This window comes from Caloenas nicobarica, chromosome 8, assembly GCF_036013445.1.
Source record: "Caloenas nicobarica isolate bCalNic1 chromosome 8, bCalNic1.hap1, whole genome shotgun sequence".
NCBI lineage: Eukaryota > Metazoa > Chordata > Aves > Columbiformes > Columbidae > Caloenas > Caloenas nicobarica.
This window is the reverse complement of record NC_088252.1, coordinates 17,043,776-17,069,806: the sequence shown is the minus strand read 5'-3', so window position 1 is coordinate 17,069,806 and position 26,031 is coordinate 17,043,776. Positions and strand designations below refer to the sequence as shown.

The window sequence follows — 26,031 nt, the reverse complement described above, 5'->3', positions numbered from 1 at the left end:
AGCCTAGGAAATACAAAACTGTCCCTTACCAGCCATGGCCACCCAGCGAACAAGAAAATTAACACTCTAGATATTTGATAGATAGGTCAAAAAAAAGCCACCTTTCCACTTAATGAGCTTTCTCCTCACTGTGAGATATCATCAGCAAGACAATCCTGCACTTCATTAGTCTTTACTGGTTGGAATAAATGTACATGAAAGGTTTATTTTAAATTGTCTTTTTTATTTAAATAGTAACAGCCACAAAGGAGTCTGTATTTTGTGCTCTGAGAATATTCTGCATCCAAACTCTACAAAACCCTCCTGGTTGGATTATTGCCCAAGAAACACTGAAAACAGGGATCCCTCCATCCTCAGCTAAGAGGAATTCAACCTCACATTCCCTTTTTTCCAGGTTAATGCCTTACACTACAGATATTGGTACAATCTATAAGTGCAAAATGGCATACTGCACCTTAAGGCTGCAGCAATTGCAAGTGCAAGAAACACAGCACTCTGAAAAGAGAAAGAAAAATGTAAAAGGAGCCCAGCAATTGCCCCATGCATAAGAATGTCCTTCACTCTCATCTGTGCCCTAAGGATGATTTTCCCCATATTAGATTTTTGTTTGGTTTGGTTTTTAAATGCACAAACACTCCTGGGAAGAGAATAACTGCACCAGCTTTCTCCAGTGCAAATCTCTTGGCTAAGGACCAGCAACACGTCTTGCACAACCTCAGCAGCCATCTGTCATGTAGGCACACACCTTCCATCACTTTGGTCTTCAAGGGAGCTCAGGTTCCTAAATCCCCTGAGACCCGTCATCAGTGAGCAGAGCAACGCACCTACTTTTCAAGAGAGATCACTTTATCAGATGAAGTTTGACAGGCATCACCAGCTGATGTGCACAGTCTCTTCTAAAGCAGGCATCCACTTTTCATTCACTGTGCTTGCTTTGTAAGAAAATAACCTCATCCTATAGAAGCAGCATTGAGTTCATTACATTTTCTCATTCAAGGGTAACTTTAAAACTAAAAGACAGAAAGAAATTAAAAATCGCGCCCCGCTCCCCACCCAGCCCTAAGACTTGGTATTTAGCCACTTAATTCCCATTATCTATTTATCACAGACAGGAGTCTAAACCCTACAGATTTTTAGCTGCTAGAGACCATCTTCCTAGGCTCTCATAAAAGATTTTTGAAAACCGAGAAAGAGCTGGCAAAAGCTTTGACGGTCCTTTGTTCAGAATAAGTATAAAGAAATCTTTTTGAGAAAATCTGAGCTAGCTTGAGCTCCTTAAACATGTGGTACAGAGAAATGAAGAATTATTGCCCTTTGGAGATGGCATTATTTTGCTATGGAGTTGGTTTTGTCAGATGAATTTTTATGACACATAGTGGCAATCATCCATCTTTGATGAGCAGACACACACTAAATCAGAAAGACTGCTCCCCACGGATCGTCAAGTCACAGTCAACACACAGTTTGTTAAATCATGAGGATCTTAAGCAAATACTCTTAATTTTATGCAAGCTGGCTAACTATGCTGCAATATGTCATGCAAAATCAAGTATTTTTACCTTGAAGGATGAAAAAGAACAAAGCGCACAGACAATAGGTGATATTTGGAACAAAAAGGCAACGTTGCCAGTGAAAAACAGTCGCCTGCGTGGCATGAACAAGTTGATCTGAGCGCACTGAGAAGGATGTACCAGTCTCATCGCGGAGCTTTGCGAAAGACTCAGATCCAAGACAAGATGTGACATTTCACTTTTCAGATACCAGGTAGGGCGGAAAACCTGTCTTACACTGCAGATCAATACATCACTGAGAGAGAGAGAGGCCACAGCCCAAATCCATCTGTAAGGTGTCGGGAACATGGAGACCAGCACCTGGGTATGGTGCCCTTCACCTCCAGCCAGCCACAGACTAGAGCCATCGTCAGGAGACGAAGTCCGCTGTGAAACAACATGAAGCAAACATGACAGGAACCTCTATGGAGAAGGGTGTTGCTGTTTTCTAAAAATACCCGTCTGTAATGCACGGATTCCCAGGCCCAAATCTGCATAGTATTGTATTCAGGGCTCGCCGAGAGTCAACTTTACTCCATGAATACAACTACAATTTTGCTGCACAACGGGAAAGAAGTGTGAGGGGCAAGAGGGATTTCTAATGTTGGCTGCATGCAGTATAGTTTCTAAAGCATGAGATTCACTAGGATTACCTACACAAAAACAAACAAACCAACCCCACACAACCACCACCAAACATAACAATAATAATAATAAACTTCCTTTTGAAGAAATTGCAGACTGTTATAATGATTCTCTGGCCTCTTACTGGCAATTTCTGTAGGGTGACAACACATACCATGGCCCCTCTCGTTCAGGAAATATTATTAGAAGTTGGACTTCATTCCCTCCCTTTTTTTGTTTTTTTTAAGGACGTGTTAAAAACAGCCTGGCACACGGTTGCTGTGGCTATTTTAGTCCTGTACACAAGGACACACCTGAGACCCTCCCTGAGAGTTCCACTTTCAGGTCACTTTTCTGTCAAAGACTAGTTTCCAAATGAATGATGGGGCTTTGTTTCCCTCTATCACAGATTTTTTTTGGTCACAAAAAGATTAATCTGTTGACAGCTAGGTTCAGTGGCCCCAGGCAACTGATGTCAGCTGAAACCACTCAATGAAAAGCAAAGAACACTATACCAATTTAAAGAAAGGGGGGGAAAAAAAATAAAGGTGTACATATTCTCTCCCCTAAGACTGCTTTGTAACTCTTGTGTTTGCTGTTGCAATCCTTGCTTCCTTGTAAATGCCAGAACTTCTGTACTAAACCCTGGGAGGGACAATGAACACCAGCAGAGTCAGCTCCTTCAGGTGTCAGGTGTATGTTTATTGTTGAGTTACAACACTAATTACAACGTGGAGAAGGTACACCAGGCAGTGGTTGGTCGTAAAAACCATTTTTGACTTTGACTATTTTTGAAGTCTCTTCTGTCAAAGGGGTAGGGTAAAAGCTCTTGAAAAACGTAAGGTTGTGGTTCAAAATGGTGGAGAATGGGTCTACAGCTGAAGTATTAAATTGTACACATCACCAGAGGAAGAAGATGAGAGTCGCTCGTGACATTCAGTGTTAGGGACTAAATGAGGAGATGCACTAATGGCATCCACTGCTAGGGATTAAATTAGTAAGCTGCTGTTGTCTATACCCCTCTGTAGTTAACTAGAGGAGCAGTGCTCAGAAAATAGTTTGGAGCACCTCAGTCATGCTCCCGCCTCTGCCAGTATCTCCCTCCACCACTGTTTCACATCAAAGGAGAAGGAGAAAACGGTTACATCAAATTTGCCTTCAAATTTGACTATTAGAGATTGCAGACTCCTGAGAACAAGTCTTACTGTCCGCTCTAGGTAGACTCTCAGGAATTAGCATATTCATACTTCTAAACAAACACCACTTAAAAAGAAGTCTCATATTAGGAAATCTATAGACTGAGTTTGTCAATACAGAAGACATAGGAGGGATATTAGGCCCCACAGAGTACTTCCCAATAAAGTCCATGGCTAAAGTCAGAAGAATCTGTAAACACGCACGCTGTATTATACTTACAGCCCGGCTGAGGAGTCGTACAAATGTAGCCTGCTGCTCATTTAGTGGCTAGATGTGATCACACATCTTTAATCTCAAACCCAGAACAACAGCAGGCCACAGTTTTACATTTTTCCATTTGAACTGGAATCATTGTCACAAGAGCCAATTTCACATTGGGCTATTTCTGGTTCTTGTTGCAATTCATCACAAGAAGACATGAGATCTAAGATAGCTCGGCAAGGCATAGTCCATGAATAATACAGAGCTTTACTTTGACCTTTTCAGTTTGCTTTGTATTGTGATTGGCCAACCATTCCTGTCCTCCCCTGTTAACCACCCCATTAACCTGGGAGGAGAAGGTGGAACCGACAGACAATTGGCCACCAGAATGCTAAAATGGTTAACACAGCCCCGGCTTTCTTAGGCTTTAATGGGTATTAAGATTCTGAAATCTCTTTCGTCTTTCAAAGTGTGCAGGGGAAAAAAAATAAGAAATCACACAAGATGAACTCTGTTCTCATTTCAGATTATAATCATGTAGTTCCTTTCAGATGTCACACTTGGATGATTCTAGTTTATGCGTGAATAAACTCAGAAGAATGTTTATTTTTACCACTCTTCATATGAAGAATATTCAATTAGAGCGGTGAACTTTTTCTTTGAAGCTGGTCATTCTTGAGTAAAGGAAAATTGGAGAAAGTAGAGGCAAAAAAGCTCCATACGGCAGTCTTCTTTAAAAAGGTCACGCTTGCTACACTAACTACATGAGCTGAATCATTGCAGTCATTTCCTAGTCGAAGAACGGAAACGGTGGAATTCCCCCATCCTGTGGGCTGTCAGCTGCAGAAAGCTTGATCTTGGTACTCACCAAGACTGCAGGGCAGGAGGATCTCATGTCTCCAGCACATGTAGAAAACGAGGCACAGTAAGTGTTGGTGGAGTTTCAGAAGTGCCTGGTGAAAGCAGCTGCTCCCTTTCTCTGTGTCTTCATACATCTTCATAACATCTTGCAATTTTTTTTGAAAGATCACACCGTCATGAATGACACAAAGTGAATTAGATGAGTATCAGAAAATGCTTTCTCAAGTCTTGTAGTCAAAAGACCTCATTTCAAGACTTCTCATGAGCTGCTTTTGCTTGTAAAGGTTTTCTAAACATTACTCTGCTGGTTCAGTTACAAAGATCTGGGATAGTTTATCTTTTAGATGCTGCCATATTCTTGTCCTTATACAAATGTGTTACTCTGAGTTGCTACTAATAGCAGTGATATGAAATACTTCAGATGGAAGAAGTGGGGACAAAGAGAAGGGGACCTTTCTGCCACCCATCAGAACACCAAATTTTACATTTATCATGGGTATTATCCACAATAACACAGACTCTTTTTCATTATCTCGCAGTAATAATATAATCTCTATTTTGCTTAAGGTGAACAGTGATATTCAGACAGGAAAAATTAATAACAAAGAAAAGATAAAGCTTTAAATTATAAAGATGACTTTCATGATTTCTCTCTGTAATACGTTTTAAGTCCAGAAGGAACCATTAAGATCACCTGTACACCAAGGATTTTTGCACTGTGCTTTTTGATATGTGGCATCCCAAGTAACCTCCCATTTCTTTTGACCCTTGCTCTTGAGCATTATCTTTGGTGGATTTTTACAAACTCCATATAGAAATATTCACATACTTAAGGGCACGCTCACAAACTGAGAGATTAGAGAGCACAATCTCCTTTCACAGGTACAGTTGTTCTTTTTAGGATAAAAGTTTTATTGTGTTTTTGTAACAATTCCACTGACTGAAATCAGCACAAAGAAATGTTTATCAGGCTGCAGTATCTTTAATATGTTGATTTGAAAAGATCTGTGGTAGTTTTAATGAGCCCTTATTCTTGATTTAAAGTCTGGAATAAGACTGAGTATTTCTGGGCATTTAGTGAGAAAAGTTATAGCAGAGTTCTACCATTTACCAGCTGTCCACAAATACACCCACTGCCATTCAGGACTAGATGGACATCGTCATCATCATGAGAACTCCAAATCTCAACATCTAATACCTGCAAATCACGATCACGAATTCAAACACAGATTAGGAGAGTAGTAACCCTGTCAAAAGCCACATTAAATTCTGGGTACATTGCATAGAAGAGGCACATGCAGAAAAAGAAAAAGGCAATCCATTCTTGCACTTGTCCTAGGGTTTGCGTGACCTAGGGAGCACCTCTAGCAATGAAAGAGTTGTCCCCTCCTGCAGATAAAAGACTAAAAATCTCATTGTTCTTTGTGCTCACTAAATAAGGGTTGAGGTGATCCATAAGAGAATGAGATTGCCAGGAACCCTGCCGAGCTGTTATACTGCCTTGAACAGCTTCTCTCCAAAGCCTCCTTCATAAGCAACACAGCAGTAATTCCATTTTTGAAATATATTTATCCACCACTATTGTTAAACGTGCCCTAAGAATTTTTTCTTTTCCAGAAGGATGAGAACTTCAGCTTTTACGTACCAACAAACAAGCAGAGAAAAAGCTTTTTTTATTAAGAAGTGGAGCGTCACTTTTTGCAAGGGGTAAAAGCTGGAGGTGCATAAAACCAAATTCTTCCGTTTAATTAGTAATCAGCAATGATCCGTCAGTCAGAGTTACTGTAATTCATGAACTGTTAAGTCAAAGCAAAAATGGCAAGTAATTAGACTATATCCATTAGAGCTTCGCTAGCATTCACTCATACAGCTAGGGTTTCAATCTGAGGAAGAAATGGAAGTGTGAAACTCCTTAATACATTCAGCTTTTTAATTAGCAATCAGTGCTGATTTGTCAGCCATACCAACCCTAATGCATGAGCCATTGAAAAACAGAAAAAAGGCACATTTTCAAAATCATTTATGCTTATATTTACATTCCCTCCAGGCTGCAACATTGGAGAAACTACTGAAATATCATCTTTGCCATCACAGAGCATCAGAAAACATGTAGGAGTTTACAATCCAACATACCCCATACTGACTGTTTGGGGAAAGACAGAAGTCGAATATTTATGAGAGGTTGTTAGTACTGCCAAACACTGACAAATAAACATTCCCGCTTTTAACCATACGCAAAACAAAATCTCCAAAAGCTCAGGTAATACCATTTATATTCCAGTCAATCCCATTTTAAAGAATCCATTCATAAAATGATAGTGTGCTTACCAGGCTGTTGTGCTTCCCTCAATCTCTGGACGGAGCAGGAGGTGGTGGAAGAGAAGTGCAAAACGTCATCCTTCACCCCATCTTCGCAGGTGCCTGGGAAACCTGAGCTGGCAAAGCGGGACCCAGCCTGGTTCTGGGCTTGAGTAAGTGCAAGATTTTACTTCTCTCAAAATAGGATGGTCTCCTAAGCTGAACTCCCCAGCATTAGGCTAAAAGCCACATCTTCTTCAGCCCTCAAAGAAATTGGGATGCTCCAGGGAGAGAAAGAATAAGAGGTATAAAGGTTCTCCTCTTTTTACTTGTATTAATATAAGTATCAGTTTAATTCCTTAATTTCACCAATATAAAATATCCACATTAGGCCTCCCTATGTAGGGTAAAAAAAAAAAAAAAAAAAGGATGCTTCACATGTCTTTGTAAGCATCTTTTTTCACTACTTCATACATGTATGTGTTTATATATATAATAACTTGCTTTAATAACAGAGGGTAGCTCCTCCTATAGTCAGACTCCACTTTAAGCCAGTGTCAGTGTATGGATCAGCTGATAAAGTCACCAAGACAGCTTAAACTAATTACAATTTGCAGGTAGGGTGGTAATTGCACTTCTAACTGCCTAAATTAGGCATACAAAGGCATGGTTGCATTTGTATGGAGGCTGACAGAATACTCTGTGCCAGCTGAAAATACAGCCCTAAATAGTGGTAATGTTCTTATTGGAAGATGACTTTTGTTTGCCTAAAGTCTGACAGTGTTATCTATCTCACTAGATGCTTAATTAGTTTGTTTTCATGTTGTTCTCCTCTCTGTTTTAGCTTTCCTTACTGATGGCAGTGAGCAGGTTTCTGGCTCCGCACTTAAAACTCGTCCCAAGGCAAAGAAAGTGGTACCAGTTTGCCTTCATCCTTCCAATGTCAGCTGCATGGAGCACTCAGCCAACATTTTAAGCTCTCAGCAGCTTCTGTGTTTTCAAAGTACATTTTAGCTAGTCCCTGTTTTGTCTCTGATGGCTGGCTTTCAGGGGTTGTAAACATCCATCTCGCAGTGGAGTTTTCAGCTCCTATTTTTGAAACAGCAACTATTTTGCTGCAAAATACAGGTCAAGCCGTCCTGTTGAATCTACAACAAACAGGTGCTTTCAAGCGGCTGGAATCTCTCCAGCTTTTCTCTCTGAACAAAAACCTAGAAAAGATTCACCATCTTAGTCCATAAATGCTTTAATAGTTTGCTGTAAATATTTATGAATTCTAGGTACAGGTTTGTGAAAGGCTGGACCGCTCAAGCCCAGACTACACTACACAAGGAAGTTCATGTGATTCAGATGTCAAAATAGGCGAAGAATTCAGCTCCAACCTGTGTTCCAGACTTCCTCTGGTCTCTTGGCCAACTGCTGGCTTCTTTAATATCTGGGGGGGTTTTTTCTAATTTTTTAAGCAAGCAAACAAACTGTTGCTTCTTCATACATCACCCTGCCTCAGTACAAGCTTAGTCTACATACTCCCTCCAAACTGCCACCCAATAGCTATACAAGCTCCTTAAACACCATTTGTAATATAAACTTCTGAGCACTGTTCCATATTTCAACTAGTAACGAAGACAGGTTGGTAACACAATACCTTTCTCAAAATGCTGAAGGGCATACTTAAAGAAACTCCAGGGCAATGTACATATAGGACCCCTACTCAAAGGAATTTCCGCTTTGGAGCACAACTACCCAGAACCTCAGGGTACACACTCTAACAAGTGAGCAAACATGCTGCTAGAAAACTGAAGCCTCCTTGAAAGTTCAGATCAGAACAGCAAGACATCCCCACCTACCACCCACCTCACCTGCCAGAGGACCTTTTCCTTTCATAGCTGTTCTGCAATTTTAAGTCACCAATTTAGACCGATGGTTAAGAGTAAGGATTCTTGTAGCAATGAGCATGAGCTTGTTGAACTGCTTGATTTTTGGACTGCCTACAAGAGAAGGTTGTGTTTTACACAGAGATCATTTTTTGCCCTCCTTTTCAGGGAGTTCCAGTCTTTCTGAGTGAAAACAATTCTTCTGTGTGCTGAATGTGCACTGGCTGACTCTTCAGCAGTGTGGTAAGTGAATGAGAGCTAGGTTAGAAATGTCCTTTTTATCCCAAAGTTTGTTCCTTAAAGAGGTGCAGAACAGATCCTATAGTTTTACTGATACAGAAATCTCAGCATAAAGACTTAGGAAATCATATTTAATTCAACTAAAGTCTCTAAATTGAAGTTTTAAAACTTATTCAGGAGATTGGAATTGTCTGTATCATGATTAGGTATTGTACAAAACCAGATGGCTACTGTTACTCAGCAAAGCACATCCCATAGTGGCTAGACAGTAAAAGTACTGTTTAAAATCCTGGGTTTGAAAACCAGTCTCTCCTGATATTTAAAACAACTCCAACCAAAATACTCCCCTGAATGATGCACTTGTTTTAATGCTACATGTGCATGTAGTATTGGAAGTGGAAAAGGCAGGTGAAAACCTCTTATTTGTAAAAATTTCTTATTTTTGCTTGTTTCTGTTATTCTGGAGCCCCTCTCTGACTTAGAAAGCTCACCTCCACCTGTAATCCTGGGCTGTCATGTACTCAAGTTTCTTGCTGCTGTGTGACAGCTGTAAAACTAAACAGCACACTGTCCATTATCTGCTCAGTCAACAAACACAGAACAGACCCCACACAACGTGACCACAGTGGATACTATAAAATAATAAGATCTGCTGCCGAATGGGTAGAGATCAGCCAGTTTTGTAGTCACTCACTAGTAGCTTCCTTTCTGCCAGCAAAATTACAATACTGTCATGCAAGAGAACGCCTTACAAAAATTTCGTTAGGTGATTCCTACTTTTTTTTCTCCAGTATCCAAGACTTGTTACACTGCTCTAGGTAATTGAGAACAAGCTGTCAAATCAGTAAATCAGTGTTAATTACTACTTATCAGCTTGTTATTTTAACCCAAAATCTCACTCTTTTGACTTCTCTGTCTCACTGAACAACTTCTGGTCCTCTGACAGTCAATAGCCAAAAAGCAGCTGAGGGCTTCGTTCTGCTTCTAAGAGCCACAATAGTGGTGTATCCTATTTGGGATGAGCATGCCTCCAATTAACTGTGCCAGAGTAGAGTACCTTGGAGAGCAGCAGACAAAGTAATGAGCACGTTGTCTCTTTTAAATAATCTCATGACAAGGAGACTGAGCTGCCATTTTGCTCTTAGTCCTAATACAGGGTTTTCTTATTTTAACAGTACACCTGCTTTTTAAGAGAGGCAGCTCAAGCTGAAACTTGACATGACAGGTTAAAATAATAATGCATCCAGAATGCAGGAGGGGGTAAAGTCACACTGAAGCAGGGTAACTCCTCGAGAGTTCACAAGACTGAGCAGAACTAGTTACTCCATGAGAAAGTTGTTTGCAACAAATGACGAGCAGTAGAACTCAGCACTCTGAACAATCACTTTCCCCTCATTTAGCAACAAGGGAGCTGTGGAGCAGTAGTGACAAGATTAGGCAATACAGTAAGAACCAGAGGGTCAATGGCTTTGAGTGCAAGTGAACTTGAGATAGAAGCTAGATACAAATTATAATCTGGAAACTAAAGAAAACTAGAGGAATAATGATAGGTGGATGTTATCATAATCACATGGAGTTTACCAGGTTGAAGATGCCCTTCCAAAAATAACAAAAAAATAAGCCAAAACCAGTAGATTTTTAAGTATAGTATTTATTGAATAGTTAATTCCTAGAGCCACTTTATTATGTGTCAGTGCATATCTAGCTCACATGTTTACTTTGAATGGATAAGGACAAAAAGCCCACAGATACATATATCCAGAGGAAGAAGGCAAGTGGTGAATATACTAAGGAAAAACAACGTTTGGTTCTGGCAGACTCAGATCTACCAAAGAATAGCTATATAGCCAGAGTACATTTGTAGGCCAGAGGCCAACACAAGACTTTTTATGTGAAAAGACAAAGTAGACTCTTGTAAAAGCCTGTTTAGCAAAAGCCAGCAGCAGTGTTATTTTAAACAGTTTATTTACATTCCTTGCATTGGCAAAGAGAGATATAAAAAAGTTAAGTCTGACACATTCAAAAGCATCACTAATTACATATAGACATAAGACAAGACAGTGGTGGTTAAAAAGAAATCAGAAGTTGAGAACTCCTGCTAATACAGACAGTTAAATTGTTAATGAAATGCAGAAATATACATATTTAGACAGTTCCTGAGATAGCATTGCATCATACTACTTGTTCAGAGGAGATGTCAGAAGTGAACGTACAGTTTTGAAAGAAGACACATATACAGGAGCAAGCCAGGTAAAAGCCTTCAGAGTACTACACCTGGAGCTTGACACACCAAATTTGGGTCCTCAAGTTACCATGTCACATCAATAATCCCATGCATTAAATAATGATTCATTAATCAAGTATGTGAAAGGTGTGGGGCTTGCAGGGGAGTTGTTTGTTTAACAGCCCTGCTAAAAGGGAGGGTAATTATTTTCCTCAGACTTCCACTTCAAAGAAATTTAAAGAATTCAATTGATCATTTTTGGTGGTCAAAGCTAGTCATAGTCTTTAAACTTATTCTTCAAATAAACACACGTAACATATCACTGTGCTCCAGCGAGGCTGCAGAAAACCATAATCACAGAAGCTCATTTCTATTTCTTTATAAACAACTACATTTATAAAATATCTAGAATAAGCAGCTGTACAACAGGTTAACTGTCATACTTGGAAGGTCAGGTACTTCATAATGCATCTCTATTTAAGGAATCAACCACTCAAACATTAGAGTGCTCTGCCAGTTGATGAAGGCTGGCAAGCACAAGGGTCATCCAAACTAGCGGTAACTTATGTGAATATCATCTTTATTTCAAAATCTGACAAACTAGTTTATTGCCTGGAGGGGACTATGTCCATAGAAGAAAATACTTCCATTATGTTGGTGAGCAAGTAACTTTGTGCAAGGGAATACTGTGCCTTAAATGAAGACAGAGTTACTTATTCCACTGATTAGCTGATCTGCTTCAATACAACTAAAAACCTGTTGTGGTTAACTTAGTGTTATCTAACATTCTGCTAATCATTGCTAAGTGCTAATGACTAAGGTACCATTAATGTCAGTAAGAGGTCATTTGAACAGCCAGCTGCTTGTCAGTCACTCCAATACAGTGTTGTATTTTAAACCTGCTTCATATCAAGTGGGTTGTTGATCGACTTAACGTGTGACTCCTTTTTTCAAAAACTGACGTAAGACTGACCAAGGAAGGAGAATGAATACCCTGTTGGGAAAGAAAAAAAGAAAAAGAAGTTACTTGATCTTTTATTAGCCAATGTCAATAGTGCAATAATAGTTTCCCCAACCTTGACACACAGTATAAGGGATGTAACAGTACAGAAGATATTTAAGATGGACAGCAGCAGCTTTTGAAATTAATGATTCAGCATTTCTAAGATTTTGAACAGCAAACAGCACCAAATGAATAGAGTGCAAATATTTTAAAAAACGAGGAAGAAAGATTTTCCTTGTTACCAGCCTTGAGAGATTCAGAATGCAAGAACATGTTTTTGAAGAGTAGCTGTTCACCAAGTATTAGCATACATCTTGCATCACACTTTTTACAATAATAAATCTCCCTCCAAGTTCGAGGCAAGATATATTATGATAATCTCTTACAGAAATAGAGCTCCCCTCAGATGCTACAGCTTTCTGTATTCTCACCAGCTTTGAGCCCCAAATTAGATGCTGAACACATGCCTTCTTGGCTACAGAAGGCAATAGGCAGCACAATGATTTGTCAAAGCTTGCTTTAGTGTGCCTAGATAGGCACAAACTAGGCAAAAAGCTGACTTTCCTGGTGCTAGGAGCACAGGCTGCTTCTGGGACTCAAAATTACAGGGAAACCAACACATCAGTACGTAGCACTAAAAGTTAACCTCTCTGAATCAGCTGAGATTTTACATTCTTTTTACATTAGACCTCAAGATACTTTCACAAGCAATCTTCTGTTGCTCTTTATAGCACAGCCAAGTCTTTTGGCATATATACAGGTCACGGTACTTAGGCAGCTTGCTGCACCTGCATGCTTAAAGAATCTTATAAATAGGGATATTTTGAGCAGGTGAGGATATACCACTTCACTATGAAGCCTAATGTCTGTTTATGGCACGTGTTCTATTTGCAGTCATACGCAATATTTGAAAATTAAATCTTAAACTCCTCTTTATATAGCAGCTCTTCTTAGATCTAAAAAGTATTTTGTACAGGGTATTTTTTCTATTTACACATAGGGGAACAAAAACTCAAAACCACAGGTAAAAATTAGCTGCTCAAGACTTCTCTGCAACCAAGTTATTAAAGTCCTCAGAACTCTGGCCAATGAGCTACACTGCCACTTGGACAACTGAACTGAAACAAGAAACAATTCAATTATATAGAAATCAATTACGAAAAATAACTCAGAAGAATTTAAAGGATTTGTGAAAGAATTAACTTTGTGCCCAGAACCAGAAACAGAACTAGACCACACATGAATTTGACTCCAACTCCATGCATTAGAACAAGTGAAAGAAAAACCCAACACCATTTAACACACTTTGTGGATTCTAGGTGTTTATATATTTGTACCATGTTGTCTTAGTTTAGAGGAACAAAGACTTTTGCTCACTTTGTGCAAGATGGGCATTAACAGTCAGGATTTGATGCACAGATTTTTTCAGCACCACACTGGTTATTATCTGCAGCATCACCACAAGTGGTAGTAATAATAGAGATAGGACATGATCTGTCCAAGGCACAACTATTTAAGCTTTCCAAGTTGGAAGAGGTTTTTTCTTCTACAGCACTTGAAAGATGAATATTTGGAGAGCCTGGACACAGCACAAGTCGAGGCCTGGAATTTGGAGAGCTCCAATCAACAGAATTGGAGCGATGAACATTAACGACACATTTGACAGATCCATTTAGGCTGCACGTAGAAGATGAACAAGCAATCTACAATTAGGAAGGGGTTTAAGAGTTAGTCCAAACAAGAAAAAACTCAAGCATCCAAGCTTTACTGACATTTTTACTCCATAGTTTCTCTACACCAAAAAAATCCCCATGCCAGGATTTTATTTAAATAAAACAATGTCTGAACAACAGCTTTGACTCCCACAATGGACTCAAGACAGTTTTCTTGCAGCTCTAGTTTCCTACTCAAGAACTGCACTGGTACCTCAACTGAGGGGCTGGAATCCAAGCCTCTCTTTTCCTCTCAACCTTATGAGATTCAACCAAAAAGGCTTTATACAAGTTCAGTGGTGTGTAGAATTGGTTAAAAAAAGCACACATGACATCACACACAACATATGATCTGCTGCCAAGTTACAGCTTAGTACCCAGAGTTCCAGGACCTATGAGGAAAACGTCGAAATAGGAAAATCGTTACTGTAAGTTCCTATAATTTTGTGGGGGGGAAAAAAAAAATTGTATGCGGTACACACACACACAAAGAGAGAATTTTCATGAGAAATAAGATAGTGCTATTATCAAAATGAACACAGAATATTAGAATTCAAAAACAATTGTTGGAGCAATCATAATTGAAGGAAGAAAATATCTACAGAGAACTGGGGTATAACCACACTGGTAGATTTTTATTTCCTCTAAAGCAAAGGAGTCCACTGTGAAACTTTCTCCCTTATTAATTCATATTTTCTCATGCCTATCTCATGTGGGAGAGTAGGGCAATATCTTCATGTTGTATAATTTAATGGCCACTCAAACATACTGAATTCTCTCTATAGTAAGGTACTGACATATCAGGCAGCAGTAGAAAGATACACAAGAAATCCTGTTCTTAGCCTTCAGTCCTACAAATCACAGACTTTAAAGAAGATATTTACTCAGCATACAGGTTTACTCAAACACTAGCATAAAAGTAAAGATGATGAAGAATTCCTCCAGATCTAGTCTGCTTTACTAGACTATCCCAGGAAACTGAGTTTGACCTAATGTAGCAGAAGAAAGCTGCCATAGATAGCCAGGCATAGCAGAAGAGTTGCAGTATGTAGAACACCACATTATTTTACCAAGTTTCCTTAAATGTGTATAAGTAGATAATGCCCTTGCCTTTTTAGAAGCTCTCAGACTGCAGCATCTGTATTTCTCTACCCTTCCTCTCCAGTTTATTTCACAGGATGTCTATCACCTCACTACCTTCACTGATACTTTATGCTTATAAATATCTGAAGGGTGGATGTCAAAAGGATGGGACCAGGCTCTTTTCAGTGGTGCCCAACAACAGGATGAGGGGCAACGGGCATAGGCAACTAAAGCATAGGAGGTTCCACATAAACATGAGGAGAAACTACTCTGAGGGTACCAGAGCACTGGGACAGGCTGCCCAGAGAGTGTGGAATCTCCTCCTCTAGAGACATTCAAAACCTGCCTAGATGAGTTTCTGTGCAATCTGCTCTGATGAACCTGCTTTAGCAGGTGGGTTGGACTGGATGATCTCCAGAGGTCCCTTCCAACCCCAACCAGCCTGTGATTCTGTGATACTTTCACAATACTATTCAAGGTTGTACACCACATTTGTATACATTGTCCAAAATTAAAAGCATGAACCAACATAAGACAGTATGTTGGAAGTTGTTCACTCCTTCAGAAGAGGATATATATTCCACCTCTGGCAGAAGAGGCTTTTTTTCCCCTCCCAACTTAGTTGTACAAGACAACTCCCACTTTCTAGTACATACAGCAGATTTTTCTGCATTTTCAGCAAGTAAGCCTTCTCATTAAACAACTCTTGCTCAGAAAATAACACATCTGTGAATGTAGTTAAAAATATTTTTTTTCCGCTGTGGATCTTGAAATTGTTAAAGATCAGCACCAGACATTAAAATAACTGTGATCTTAAAAAGGTTACTTATTTGGCCTGTGCAGTCAAATTACTTACCGCTAATGACGACGTACTAGTCAGTCTGCTGCCTATATAACTCTCATTAGCTGAACTGGGACTTCTTCCTTCTGTTGCGCTGTGAGACATTAAAGCCCTTCGAAGAGCTCTCTTTGGTGTTTTTGAGAAAGAAAATGCTCTTGTAACCTGAGGAGTTTGACAAGCAGTTATGCACCAAAAAAAAAAAAAAAAAAGGGCTGCAATAACCACTATAATATGAGCTACTGTTGAAATTTTAAACATCTGTAGGATACATAGCAAATGTTAATATGACTGCATCAAAACTAGCCAAACACACCCAGCCAGGCTCTCTTAGCAAAGCAGGGCACAGTTCTTCTGGCCATTAGCTGAGAACAGCCAAGCTACACACAAAGAAAAGCATCCGCATGCAGACACCAGCATTTGGCACTTACTTCCTTGCTATTTCAAAGTCTATTTTATTACCAGACACACATACTCTACACCCATCCCACTTTTGAAGGTACTTGAATTTAGATAATTGCATGCAGCTTTAAAAACTCCATTCAATATGCTAAAAATAGTTACAGCTGAGGGTTGGGATTTTTTTGGTAATGTATTTAACAGACTCAAAAATGACTACATAATAATTATGACCATAATACTTATGACTATATACAGATATTCCAAAACTACTCTAGTCAAAACCTCAAATATTCCCCATCTTCTTCATTTAAGGAACTTACAGTTAAGAGTTTTAGTTGAGATTAAGTTTTCACTGTCACTACTGTAAGTACCAGAAAACACCTGAAACAGGACTACTAGCACAATACCACAACCAAAGTTGGGTTTACTGTAAAGCACTGTCTTTGTAGTACCTTACCTTTTTTGATGTTTTCTTTATTGCCCTGGATGCTCTGCTTAAAGTACTGTCCATATCTTTAGTATTTACTTCAACTGAGTCAGGATCAGTAGTATAGATGAGATTTTCCTATAGAGAAAAACAGTCATAATAACAATCAAACATCAGCACCTGTCAAAATATTTGCTAGTTCATTAGATCAGATTTAGAGGTTTTAATTGCCATATTCCTCTATATTTACCTCTTCATATACATTTAAGCAGCTATTTACTTTCATGCCATTTCATGAGATTAACTGCTGGTGCAATCCATTTATGAAACCATCAGGAGTTTGACATTTGGTTTGTTTGATTCAGTTTCAAGTTCAGGGTTCACCAAAAAAGAAAGGCGGTGGTTCTGAAGTATAACTGGGGAGATCCACACCATATAGACCCCTTTGTTTCACTGACACATCCAGCACCCTTCTGGAGTGAAATCCTGATAGCTCCAGCTGCCAAACATTAAGACTAAACCTTTCAGCTTAAGCCCAGTAGATGTTTCAGAATAACCACAAGCTTTGATTTTTTTTTTCATGCCTCACTCTTAAACTCTAGCATGTGCAAAGCAATCTCTAGCTAGTTACTTACATAAATTATTTTTTTTGTTGTTTTGAGTTTTTATTTCGAGACATACAAATAAATACAAATAAAATACAGTTTATCTAGAGAAAAAAATTTTGGAAAAAAAACCACACAAGGACACCAGACAGCAAGCTGTATGGCTATTTGTAGTGTCTAACAAAGTAATAGTAGTAGCTAAAGCCTTCACTGCCACCATGTGGCAAAGTCAACTTTGTCTCATTCTCACATGATGCTACAGAGCTTTTGAAAACCAGGAATCAGCAAGAAAAAAAGTATTATACAGTTGGTAAAAAGCAGCAGTTACAGAACTATGGGATTCAATATAGTAGGTTACAATTTGTCAGCATATGATTCTAAGTGTCCTGGGGCAATAGGGTATGATACATTCATTACACAGAGATTTAATTTCTATTAAAAAAAAATTCCCATCCCTTTGTGTTATATATAACACAAGAGGCTGAAGATAGGTAACAGACAGATTAAAGTAAATTAACACTTCTGAATGAGTACTTTTCCTACTCAGTACCTAAAAAGGAAGGAAAAGCACAAAGCCAAGTTTCTTATGAATAAGACCATAGATGACAAGGCAAACAAAACAAAACTAAGATGCTACTTTGATTACTTAACTACCTCTCCCAAAACAAGCATGTCTTTAAACGGGGAAAAAAAAAAAAAAAAAAAAAAAAAAAAATCAGATAACCAAACATTGTACAGTAAGAGTACAATGCAGTCCATAAAACATTTCCAGCTTAAATCAAGTTGTTTCAGCTATATGTGCTGCACATATTTTAGAGCAAATTTGGATGACTGATGTACACGCACTCTTCCATAATTAAAACACAAGTGAAAGTCTCTTGCTCTACTTGGAGATTATCTCTTCAAATTAGTAGTTTTCTGGCTGTGGAAAGCCCACATGCTGAACTCCTAAGAATGCGAGGAGGCCAGCGCCACCTTTATTTCCTTGTTTTAAGATTGTAGGCTTCTGTCCATAGAAGGAAGATGCTTTGTGTCTCTTACATTACAGTGCCCATGCAGATAAGGGGTAGAACAAAGAATACAACCTAACACAGAGCTAAACCAAAACATACAACTCACAATGCTGGGATCGTAAATTGAAACAAAGCTGTGAAAGAAGCAAGTTGAAGACAACTCTGTTTAGACCTGCCCTACTGAAGATCTGCAGTGCAGATTTTAATTAATTACTTTGTGGTGGGGAAGGACATGATTCTTGATTAAGTACTTATTAGCATCTGAAGAAACTAACTTCCAGGCTGTTTCCTTTTCCACCTTTTAACCACTCACAGATATGCTAGCAGAAATATTTTCTGCTCTAGTTCACCTCAAGCACGTCCACTATTAACAAATTCTTTAGCTTCATGTGCTTCAAGTCAAAAAGAGAGAAATACTTCCAACCAGCAATATATTTCCAGAGCACTTACTGCATCTGCTTTACAAATAGTGTTAGCCACATGTCGACACAGCATCTTCAACCAATCTTCTTTAGGAGGTTCTTCACTTGTCATCTGGAAACTGAGTAGCTTGTTGTTGGGTTCTGTAGGTGGCCGCACAACTAAGGCAAAAGCTTTATGGCAATCTACAGTTTATTAAAAAAAAAAAAAAAAGGAGTTAAGACAAAGAATAATCATTTTCCATATCATTCGGGGGGGAACCTTTGAAAGAGTTACCCCCCCACATCTGCCAGGAACAAGAGTTAGGGACAATATGATTTGGTGCAAGGATTTTATTTACATGATAGCTGGTATATTACTTGCAAGAACACCGAGTTCTGTCCCTATCTTTCACCAAGAGGCTGCAAACAACTGTTCATGTAACACTTGTTTATTCACTAAACAAACTGCATACAATAGTCTACAGACTAGACAATCTTTATGGGATATAGCAGTAAATATCAATTTCATTGTCTAACTCATGAAACATTGGACCGATCATTTCTTTATCAACAGAGAAGAAAATCATCATTTACCCTATTTTGTAAAGCAGGAAAAAGCAACAAAGACATGAGTACTATTTATGACACATTAAAATAGTCAAGTTACAACGGTTTTACTGTTTAAACTTGACAGAGATTGATCACTTGATAGCAGGAAATTAATCCATTGTGGATACTGCTTTATAGCAGACGTAGTTGAAGCATGCTAAACACAGTTGAGAGATAAAGAAAAAAACAACCCATTGCCAATTCAAAAAAGCAGCACTGGAAAAGCAGTCATATAAGAGTGTATATATAAGAGCAAGTAGCTGACCTCTCCCACGATTCACATACTGAAGTTCTTAGCAGATGTTAGATGGTATGCTCACAAATAGTTCCCATCCCCAAGTCCCAAAGTAAACTTAAGTGTTGCACAGTAATTTAAAGAGAATCCTTAACAGAGGAACCCTAAAGTACTTTTCAAAAATGCTGGTAGGCATCACGCTTACTACCTACCGTCTTTGCCATCTCTTTTTTCACTGGGTTTCTATGTTCAGGTGCTTCAGAGAACATAAAGCACAAGTATGACCTGCACACCATCACCTACAGTGATATATCAAATCTGTATTTCTAGGGTATACATCTAGAAACTAGTCTGACTAGGCTTCTTTAGAAGACACTATCAAGTCTGGAACAGTATTGTAGCATGAGTTCTGCTGCTGCAGCAACACATTACTTGAGTGAAACCTCTGCAGTCTCAGTATGTGGCAAAACAGCCACAGAAATTAAAGTAATCTAAATTTTTTCTTCTAAGGTTCTAAACACAGCTCCTCCTGAGCATCATTATCACCAGTTAAAATGAAGATCTAGTTTCACAGCAACAGCATTTGTCTCTGGTCAGTCTAGTGCTCTGGACTGAAATTTGGTGGTTTTGTTCTGTAAATCCAGAACTGTCAAGTGCACTCCAGTTCAAGTCACGCTGCAATTTGGTTGGCTTATGCTAATATCATCTAGTAGTTCTGCCAAATTCAGCATCCTGCAGTGATTTTTGAAAAGCCAAAAGCTGCCAACACAAGGAATTCTCAAGCTCATACAGAGCTTCAAACAGAAGCTTATACTAAAATCACATAATTAACACACCATACAGCAAATAATTTAGCATTCTATCCCACAACAGCAGACCTTCATCCTTTGTACTCTGAACCATGGTATTAATGAGCTACCACGACACTTCAGAACATACAGACCTTCTGTCTCCCTGATGTCTAGGACTTTCTTGATCTGGGAGAGAGGCATGAGAACAACATGCTTGAGAGATGCAGGAGGTCTTGTGTGGCCATGCGGACTCTTGAAGGCACCAATAACTTTATGCCGTTTCCTTGCAATCTGTGGTTCGATAAAAGACAAAAGAGGTTAAAGTTAGAAGGTCTATTGCCATTGTTTTCATTCCCTTCTGTTCTTTTATCTTCTAGTATACAAGAAGGCACAGAAAGCCTTGCCACAGAAAAAGTCCTCTAAGAGAGTATTTTAGAGAGCTACATTCCTACATGAATCTTTGACTCCCAGGAAGAGTTCATCACTAGTCACAACAATAGGCTTTTGGGTTTAAGTGCTGCTTAAGACAGCACTAATTTTGGATTATTTGAGAGTTGGTCTTCTACAAAGACAATGTGCTTTACTGCTGTATGCAGTAACAAGTACTTTCACGAAATGTCCTTTAGAACCTCAGTTTCTCCACATAAGTCTCCAAGATCCAGTTAGATTACTTTTCCCTCTTAGTTCTTCCTATTATACTGTTAGTCTCAAGTATTTAACATATGATTTTTTGTAGCCTAAGTACAGACAGACCTAGACTCCAGAGGCTCACTATTTACTCACATTAAATGACTAAACTTTAAAAGGACAAACATCCTGCTGAGCCAAGGAAAGGACTCTAGCACTTTTTCATCCATTGGCCTTACTCAAACTACTATTCAAATAAACATTTATTTCTTAACATACTAAGCTGCTTTTAAATTTTTGATTGGGCTGCAAGACACTAAGGGCTATATTAACACCTTTCAACCATCCAGAATTCACTAGCTACTTGTGCTGGCTTATGCAATAGCTAATGGAAAGGCAACAGCATCACATATTAAGCTATCAGCTTTCTGCGAGTTAGAATTCTGCTTCAAAGTTTTTAAGTGTTACTTGTTTATATTCACAAGTAGTGTTAAGCCTTTTATAATTCAGTTCATGAGATGTACTTATATAGTCATCTTACCTCTAGGCAATCATTGAACAGAAAAAGTGTGACCTGTTCTCCCCTGTCACAGAGGTCATCACCAAGTGCTACGGTTTCCAAACGCTGAACTAAGCTTCGGTGAGAGGACAAGAGATTGGCCTAAGCAACAGAAGCACAGAGCTCATTAAGCATTTAGTTCAAGGGCTGGATTACTGCTTGCTTACAGCTTAACACTGCAAATCTGTTTAAAACAGCACCATTGCATTTTACCCACGCATACTTTTGCAAAGGGAGCAAACAAGTGCACAATCATTTTACAGGTCTGCAAGCTTCAGAGAAACTACTTACTGGACATCCATCAACTTCATAGACAACATCAAAGAACTGCCTTTGTGCCTCTGTTTTTCTTTTGTCTTCATTAATATGTCTGAGGGAAGCATATTATATTATCTTCAATATCAAGCAACAATAAATGAATGCAGTGCTTTTAAGATATACAAAAATAACGAAGCTAAACATTCAGAGATATTGTTTACACAGCAGCACAGGAAAATACAAAAATGAACCACACTTGCTCATTGAAGTATCCAAATACAATATGCCAAGCACGTAGGAAACTTCAGACCTAGAACAATATTCTTGTCATGTTATCAGTCACTGACACAACCTTCAGTTAATATACAATTCCCCTCCCCTGCCCCGTAAGATTTTGAACTAGAGACCAACCCAATGCAGTTCTCTACAGCCTGCATTTTATCTCCTGAAGTCAGGACTGCAGCTCACCAAGAAGCAAATGCAAAAAATAATTACAATTTAAAAGTAGTTGTTGTTTAAAAAAAAAAAAAATCAGACAAACATTTACTCCATTAATACAGGAGGTCTCATTGCTGTAGACATACACTACACTTCAAAGGAGGTGAGACCTACAATCTAAACAGCTTCAGCTTTAAGCTAAGTAACTTATGGAATGGTGCCAAGAATACAGGACTAGAACAGAAACTAATTTTCCACCAGTAGCATGTCTTTCAGTGGATATATGCATAGAAGTAAGATTTAAAGACAAAACACATCTCTTCCATCCTGGAGAGAACAGACAGAAATAAGAGTTAGAAGAGAACAGAGGACTCTGGAGGTTCAGTTCTATGCTGAGGCAGGGAGTCAGCAGACATTCGGGTAGAAGTGCTGGGTAGCAATGCCATGGACTCCTTCAAGAGCTCTGGCACAGAATGCCAAAGTGATAGTGGCAAAAAAGGAGACTGAAAACCACAAAATTATGTATACTTACATGGAGACTAAAATGGCAACATCACACTAAGAACTTAAAACGAACAGAGGTATCCAAATGTTTTACCTACGTTTCACAGAATGAGCACCACTTACGTCATCACTTCCTTCAATGATTCAATAGCTCTCTCTAGAGTTACTTTATCTGGGTTGTCTTCTGTTGTGTGCTTCCTAATATCTACAATTAAAAAAAAAAAAACACACCACACCACACACATTACAAGCATCTGAAAAGGAATACAAAAAATTCAAGCTTAAATCGCAAGGCAGATGACTGAATAAACCACAGCTATCCTGGAGTTCAAATAGCCTTGAATTAATTGGGGAAGTAGGCTGAGTAGCAATCGTCCATGCATATCACTTTGGAAAAACCCAGCTACAATACAAAACCAAACCCTCAAACTATTTAAAAAAAAAAAAAAAAAAATTTAAAAAAAACCAACAGGACCACACGCTGTTTTCGTTGAAGTGCAGAGACAAGCATGGAAGCCTTTTTGTAACTGAAGCAAAGGGTGGTGGTGTGGTTTATTATTATTTTTATTAACATAATAATTATTACAGCAAATGGCTGATACCAAGTGGAACACATTAAGCTGTGAGCCTTGTCAATATGAATTGCCCTCTAATTTATGCTAGCTGCATTTGAATCTCAATTTTATTTGTATTCAAAGAGGAAAAAACTGTTGTCAGAGCAAACTTTTCCTCTACCTGCATCCTGCAGACAAATATATGAAGTGAAATTTAGCCAAAAGCATGCTTTCTTCAGTAATAGGTCTTGCTGACTGCCATTAAGCATGATTAACTCCCAGAATCAGGCTCTTTTTATATGAGAAAAGCTGTTCTAATTATGACAAAAGCAGGCATTATCTTGGTTTTAACGCCTTCACAGATAAACTAATAAAAAATACATCACGAGATTACCATTTAATAGTAAAGCAACACTAGGCAGCCTTTGAACGGGACGGATAAGGAGTTCAGCTAGGCTTTGACGACCACATTCGGGTTTAGCCTGGTTTATCTGGGGGAAAAGAAAGGGAAGAAAAGTAGTAGTTATTACTTTTTTCCAGACACACCAAAAAAAAAAAAAAAAAAAAAAAAAAAATCACAAACTGCAAGAAAAATTGTCTTCCTTGAATCCAGCACTGTAATAGAAGTTTGAGAATCATCTACTACAGATATTCAGTTATTAACAGATCATGTTAATAACACATTATATTCAAATCTGCACAGTATTTACAACATGATTTATGTTCTCAGAATGTCTGGTTATAAACTGTCCATATTATCAACCCCTTAGTCCTTGTTTCAGTTGCTAATGTGGAATGGGACAAGGAATAACCCGTTCTCTTATTCATTTCCCCATCTTTTAGATATCAGTACTTGGATACAATTCTGTGTACTTCCAAAAATATGAGATGACATCTGTCAGTTTGATGACTCCAAGATTTGAGATACTTGTTAGATACAGAGAAGCAGTTAAAGCTTCGCTGCACTATTAATCAACTATACACCTTTATCCGAAAGCTCAAGAGTCTTAAGATCATCTTCAGATAACTCTTTCTTCGAAGATCATCTTCTGGTTAGATTTCCACTGTTATGTTCCTATTCATTAGTCACAAGAATGTTGAAAGATTTTACCTCCCTGGAACCTCACAGCTGTTGAAAACAAGTTAAAAGCTATTTCAGAAATACAGGTCTTTTAAACACAAGGATGGGGACTAATAAAAAGCAGCAGCTCTAGTTATCTTTACAGAAAAGAGAAGACATGTATTTGGGAGAGAAAGGAGTCAGTATGAACTTTTTCCAGCAACGATCACATATAATCAAACTACCTTGGAAGCTGCATAACAGAGGAGGAACTTGGACCTCTTATGAAAGTGTTTTATGAGGAGCTTGAGGAATTAAAATTCAAATCTTTCCTATTTCTGTCTCACCATGAGATGTTCACATTCCTCCAGGCTTCCAAAAATTCCATTCTTTCATCTACTGCATTAAGTAGTTTTCTTGGTAATGGTTGCTGTGTTCTACTCAGAGCCTTAGTTCTGCAGAGACTTACCTTTAGGAAGGCATGAAACCTTGGCTTCTGTTTTTCACATCTAGTAATAGTCTCCTTGCTCATTTCGAAGAAATTCACAAATGGAGGGTATGTTTTCAACAAGTCTTTTGACTGAAAGAAACAACTGTTACAGCTCCGCTTTATATATTATGTAGAATTGTACATATGTTCATATGCCTCAAGTCACACAAAGTGCTCAAAGGCAAATTTCAATAAAGAATAATAAAAAATATGTTGTAAACCCATTTGCATGCCAGATGCCCAAGATTCAATGCTGCTGATTAAAAGCAAACTGCTCTCAAAAACATAAAGTACACATGACAATCTCAGAAACTGCTGAGCAGCTGAAGTAGAAGACAAATTCTCACCCAGCAAGATGCTTTTGGGGAAAATTTTAAAAATTTCAGACAGGTATTTTCTCCAGTTACTGCAGTCACCTTTAAAAAGGCATTAAATTACCAGGAGCAATACCTTAGACTGAAGACTTTTGAATGCCAAATACTGTTTGCCTCCAAATGATGAGGTCAGCAAAAGCACAAGATACCTAGCAGACTACTTATGTTAAAATGCATCGCAGTCCCAGACCTAGCTTTCCTGTTCTGTCATTCTGTACGTGGGAAAACAAGGAGTCCTTATTCACTTACACATTTCAAATCTTGAAGGAAGAATACAATAAGTTTCCATGAAAAGCTATTTTCCTAGTTATTTTCTAATTGATCAGAGGCACCAGATAGCTTAGGTCACAGGAAGAGCTTCTTTTAATGTCTGAATAAAAAGCATGTCTGTAGTGTTGCAAATTACAGTTCTCAACCATATCTCTTTGTAGTTTTGCACCCTCATACAAGTGGTCAGACACACAGAAACTTGACTTGGATTACCCATACAAAATATATCACCTAAGTCAACTGGAAAAGTCTAAACAGAAAAACACAATGATACAAGTTAGTGTTCTCTCTCACTCGGTAGTGCTTTACTTGTGTTTGCCAGCTCCTACAAGTGAACTATTTGTAGTGCACGATAATAGCTTGCAATAGCTCTAATGCATTTAAAAAAAAGAAACAGAAACTTACGTATTTAAGAATGATATCACCAATACTTTTGCTTTCAGTCCAGTTCACCATGAGATCTTCCAGGTCTTCCTAGAACACATGCAGGGACATGGGGAAGAATATAAGATGAGACTCAACTGCACAGAACTGTAAGATGGTATCAGTGTTCTGCCAAACACATATAATTAGCTATGTTTCCAGGCTGACAAAACAGGCAATCTGAAAAGCTGTATAATTTCACACTAAGCCACATCGGTCTACTGAGAGCTGAAAGCAAGAGGGCTCTGGCTTACTGAATATACAGTTTTGAATCAATGCAAGCAGA

At 38.5% G+C, this 26,031-nt stretch overlaps 1 protein-coding gene across 7 annotated transcripts in view; it reads right to left on the bottom strand.

Annotated features, from left to right (window-relative positions):
- Positions 1-10,526: 10,526 nt before the first annotated feature.
- Positions 10,527-26,031, bottom strand: part of ECT2 (epithelial cell transforming 2) — a 33,733-nt gene continuing 18,228 nt past the window's right edge. For all 7 annotated transcript variants that reach the window (XM_065639612.1, XM_065639611.1, XM_065639617.1 and 4 more), the window contains 11 exons: positions 25,728-25,796; positions 24,658-24,768; positions 23,523-23,619; positions 22,698-22,779; positions 21,666-21,744; positions 21,357-21,476; positions 20,341-20,479; positions 18,603-18,757; positions 16,565-16,672; positions 15,724-15,870; positions 10,527-12,063 (listed from right to left, as the gene is read on the bottom strand). In XM_065639612.1, the coding sequence (XP_065495684.1) occupies positions 11,974-12,063; positions 15,724-15,870; positions 16,565-16,672; positions 18,603-18,757; positions 20,341-20,479; positions 21,357-21,476; positions 21,666-21,744; positions 22,698-22,779; positions 23,523-23,619; positions 24,658-24,768; positions 25,728-25,796 (1,197 nt within the window). In that variant the 3' untranslated portion in view covers positions 10,527-11,973. The remainder of the gene's footprint in view (positions 12,064-15,723; positions 15,871-16,564; positions 16,673-18,602; positions 18,758-20,340; positions 20,480-21,356; positions 21,477-21,665; positions 21,745-22,697; positions 22,780-23,522; positions 23,620-24,657; positions 24,769-25,727; positions 25,797-26,031) is intronic.